The sequence below is a fragment of the Fukomys damarensis genome, unplaced genomic scaffold (genome assembly GCF_012274545.1).
Source record: "Fukomys damarensis isolate Sample0158 unplaced genomic scaffold, DMR_v1.0_HiC HiC_scaffold_28, whole genome shotgun sequence".
Classification (NCBI taxonomy): Eukaryota; Metazoa; Chordata; class Mammalia; order Rodentia; family Bathyergidae; genus Fukomys; species Fukomys damarensis.
In genome coordinates, this window is record NW_022900940.1 from 21,467,932 (window position 1) to 21,472,323 (window position 4,392).

General features: G+C 47.0%; 1 protein-coding gene across 6 annotated transcripts in view; it reads left to right on the plus strand.

Moving 5' to 3' along the window:
• The window catches only part of LOC104865892 (beta-galactosidase), a 123,269-nt gene that overhangs the window by 47,610 nt on the left and 71,267 nt on the right, over positions 1-4,392 (plus strand). For all 6 annotated transcript variants that reach the window (XM_010629653.2, XM_010629649.2, XM_010629652.2 and 3 more), the window contains 3 exons: positions 1,460-1,518; positions 3,755-3,876; positions 3,961-4,001. In XM_010629653.2, the coding sequence (XP_010627955.1) occupies positions 1,460-1,518; positions 3,755-3,876; positions 3,961-4,001 (222 nt within the window). The remainder of the gene's footprint in view (positions 1-1,459; positions 1,519-3,754; positions 3,877-3,960; positions 4,002-4,392) is intronic.

Below are 4,392 nucleotides of genomic sequence, written 5' to 3' on the forward strand. Positions count from 1 at the left end.
TTTTTTTTTTTTTTTTTTTTTTTTTTTATGTTTTGAGACAGGGTCTCACTATGCAGTTTGGGCTATCCTTGAACTCACTATGTAGCCCAGGCTGGCCTCAAGCTTGCAGTGATGCTCCTGCCTCAGCCTCCTGAGCACTGGGATCAGAGGTGTGTGCCCCCACACCCAGCTCTTCCGGAGAGCATTTAAGAACCAAGCTGTAGTATTAATAACAGGTAAAATAGACTAACTGTACCCCTCAGCTGCAGAAGATTGTCTTACTTCAGCCTGGCGGACAAGTGCTTCGAGAGGAGCTTCGTTTTATCGCTGGTAGAGCCTGCCTGGACTCTGGAATGTGTTCTCTCAGGAAGGCTGGGCCAGGGGATGGGAGGTGCCGGCTGGGAGAAGCTCTCCCGTTAGGCGCTCACCCTGAGCCTCTGTCTGTGGCCAGCCCTGCTGTTGTCTGCCCTGCCCTGCTCTTTGGGTACCTACATCTTGGCAGGATACTTGGGGATGCGTTGTGGCTAAGTGAGCTATGAAATCAGCCACTGGCTGGTGTCACAGCCTGTCAGGCCTCAGAGCAGGAAACTTACCTGACACCTTCATAACTCAGAACCTTCTGAGCCAAGAGGGCTGGACGTGGTTGCCACCTGCTTCCGAAATTGCCTTGCCAGACTCAGGAGTGCCGCGGTTCGTTTGCCGCAGAGGTTCGGCAGTGAAAGCTCCCCGTGAACAGGCAGTGTCGCTCACAGGAAGTGTCACTCTTAATTTAGCTTGAGAGCATGACCGGTGAATGCAGGACATGATCCTAAGTAGGACCCAAGGCCCAAATTTCCTTTGTTCTGTTTTGTTTTTGCCATGGGGTCATTACTGAGAAAATCACAATCTTGAAGCAGAGCTTGTAGATGAAAGTATTTTATGAATGTTAATGTTCTGGTCTTAGAATGCTTCTTGTGGTTTTTAGAGGATGTCCTTGCTCTGTACAGATGCACACTGAGGCATTTAGGAGCACAGGGACCTCATGTCTGCAGCTTATTCTCACCTGGCTCAGGGAAAAAAAGTCATATTTTGGTGTAGAAAAAGAAACTGATAAAGTTAATGTGCTAAAATGCCAACAACTAGGGAATACCAGTGGGGTGATTTATAGACAGCAGTAATTTCTCACACTGCTAGAGGCTGGGAAGTCCAAGACCAGGGTGGGCCTGTTCCCTGCTTCAGAGATGCGCTTTCTTCCTGCACCCACCTGTGGAGAGGAGCACGGATTTCCCTGAGCCAAATCCCGCTCATATTGGTGGAGTTCTCATGACTTAGTCACTTCCCACCACTTACTGTTCTCACACTGGGAATCAGATTCCAACTTAAAAATTTTGGGGAGACACCAACATTCAGACCATGAGCGGCAGGCCCACGTCCCGTGAGGGGCTCATTCCATCTCACCGTTCCCATGACTGACCTTTCTTCTCTCTCCTGTAATTTTCAGGCAGAAACATCACAGAAGCTTTTCTAATCCAGAGGAAAGTTGAGCCTAAAGGACCCTTGGTAAGAGATGGGAGTGAGGTGTGGAGACTGTTGGCTTGTAACAACTCTGGGTACTCGGGGTGGTGACATGCTGAGAAAGGGAATATACAACTTGGGAGGCTGAGGCAGGAGGATCACTGAGTTTGGGGCCAGCCTGGTCTACACCGTGAGTTCAACGCCTGCTTAGTCTATGTAGCAAGACTCTGTCTCAAAGTGGGGGGAGGTGGAACATACAGATTCTTGTTTTTCTGGCTCTGGAATCAGCAGTTGAAGGATAATGGGGACATAGCCCTTGTGAACTCACAAGTGACAGCAGCATGACACGCACCCATTTGGAATGGAGGTCTGGTGCTTCCGTGGCAGTGGATGTGGAGTAACATGGATGGGGAGGCAGCTCTCACTAGGGAACCTGCTGTCTCTGTCTTTGGTGGGGCCGGGGAACGTGCACCCCTGCCCCGGGTGGGTCGTATGGCCTGGCACTGATCGAGTGGTGGGGCTGCAGTCTGGCTCAGCTTGGTGTCTTTTAGGAGCAGTGTGTAGCCAAGGTTCTCCAACTTTCAGATGTATACGAGTCACTGGGACATCTGGTTAAAATGCAAAGTGCCATCTGCTGGGTCTGGGTGGAGTCTGAGGGTCTCATTTCCAAAATCAGTCAGGTGGCATTGAGGATCTGCTGCCCGTTGAGTCCTAGGGCTTGGTGGCTCGCTCCAAAGGGGGAGGAGGAGGAGGCAGAGGCAGGGTCCAGGTGCTGTGGGCAGCCATCAGCCCTTCCGGCTCCCTGCTCTTCCCTTCCTCACGGCGGTGATGGTGCTCACTCAGCGCAGGTTGAGCGGCTCCACTCTGCAGGCCCCATCTCCCAGGAGCCTTTCCCGAGTCTGCTCTGCTAGTGAGCAGTGCAGAGCCTGTAGTTGCAGACTTTGGGTGGAGCTATTTCCTGGAACCTGACATGTCCAGGTTTCATTTTTCTCCTTTAGAACACGGACTTGGCAGAAGAATGATCAAGAGGAAAACATGAAGTTGTTGGAGTTTGCTTTATAGACTACTTGGACCAAGTCTATCTCATTATAACTCAACCTGTGATCTTAAAGTCTGTATTCACACAAGGGGTGAACTTGGAACTAATTTTTGTTTGTTTTTGGAGACAGGGTCTCGATATGTAGTTCAAGCTTGTCTTGAACTCGCTATGCCCCGGCTGGCCTCAAACTCATGGTGATCCTCCTGTCTCAGCCTCCTGAGTGCTGAGATTACAGGCATGTGCCACCACACTTGGCTTGGAGATAATTCTTTTATAAAAGTATTTTGCCCAGTTCTTTGCCCAACTAAATTTTCCTGCTGGGAAATGGTTAACAAACTTGATGTAAGTAAACCTTTTTAGGAATATAGTTGTCCCTAATATCCATGGGGGATTAAAATCCACAGATGCTCAAGTCTGTCTTTTTTTTTTTTTCAGCTTTAATTGAGTTTATTGGTACATTTTAGGGATACAGTACAGTTACATTCATTGTTGGGATCTTGTACCTCTACATAACAAGTCTTGATAAGTCTGTCTTTTTTTTTGAGAGAAGGTCTTGCTATGTAGTGCAGACTGGCCTCAAACTTACAGCTATCCTTCTGCCTCAGCCTCCAGGTGCTAGGATTTCAGGCGAGCGCCACTACACCCAGCTTTCAAGGCTCTTATATAAAATGTTGCAGTGTTTGCTTATTACCCACACACATCCTCCTGTATGCTAGTTTAACTCATGACAGGGCTGTATTTTATATGTCTTGCTGCCAGGCCATTTGAACCACCAGTGAGCCCTGTGTGACTATCCTATCGGGCAGCTTGTAACACCCACCAGGACCATCCTGCATGTACCACTGGTGGTTCAAGCTGGCAGGAACATATTAATTCATCTTATGATGCTCAATACACTGTAAATGCTGTGTAAATAGTTGTAAGACTTTACTAAAGAACGATGACAAGAAAATAAGTCTGTATGTGTTCAGCCATTTTCTCCTCATGATTTTGATCTGCAGGTTGACTTCACCACTGTCCAGGGCTGGCTGGCCTTGTATGAGACGAGACCTCATGCAGGGTTTGCACCTGAGGGCTGGGTTTGGGCAGTGCCATTATTGGAGTCTTCCCTGGTCTCCAGCTGTGGGAAAAGCAGTCCATGTCCAACTGCTTCCACCTGGCCCTCAGTGGGTGATGGAGGATTCAGGGAGGCCTCCGTATTGGGAGGTCTATCCTGAGTGCCACCTTCTTCTTTCTTTTTAGATCAATTCTGAATTCTATACTGGCTGGTTAGATCACTGGGGAGAATATCACAGTACAGTCAAGACTGAGGCTGTGGTTTCCTCCCTCTCTGATATGCTCGCCCGCGGGGCAAACGTGAACATGTAAGTACACCGTGCCTGGAGGGAGGGTGTCCTCCATAGCTGCAGGCTCACCAATAAGTGCTGTGTTCTCTCGTTTCCTTGTAGGTACATGTTTATAGGTGGGACCAACTTTGCCTATTGGAATGGTAAGAGCAACTCAACATCTGTTTGTAGAAACGTATACTGCTTTGGATTCTTGATTTTGGGGAGGTGTACCTATAGACAGTTTTTGTTTCCTATTATTTTATTCTAACTTTTCTAATATATGAGTTGCCTCTCTAATCATTTTACTCTAAAAAACTTTCAAGGAACATAACATGAGCACTACAAGGCTTTTTGCTTTAAAAACAAATCTAGCTTGGCAGTCCTCGGTCATAGTGTGTGACTAGTGTATTTGTGCATATATTTTCTGGGGTCTTTTAATTTTTAACATTTGGTTGATATATAATTCACATTCCATAAAATTTACAATTTTAAATGAATGTTAAGTTTGGGTTTTTTTTTTTTTTTTTTTTTTTTTTTTTACCCATTTTTTTA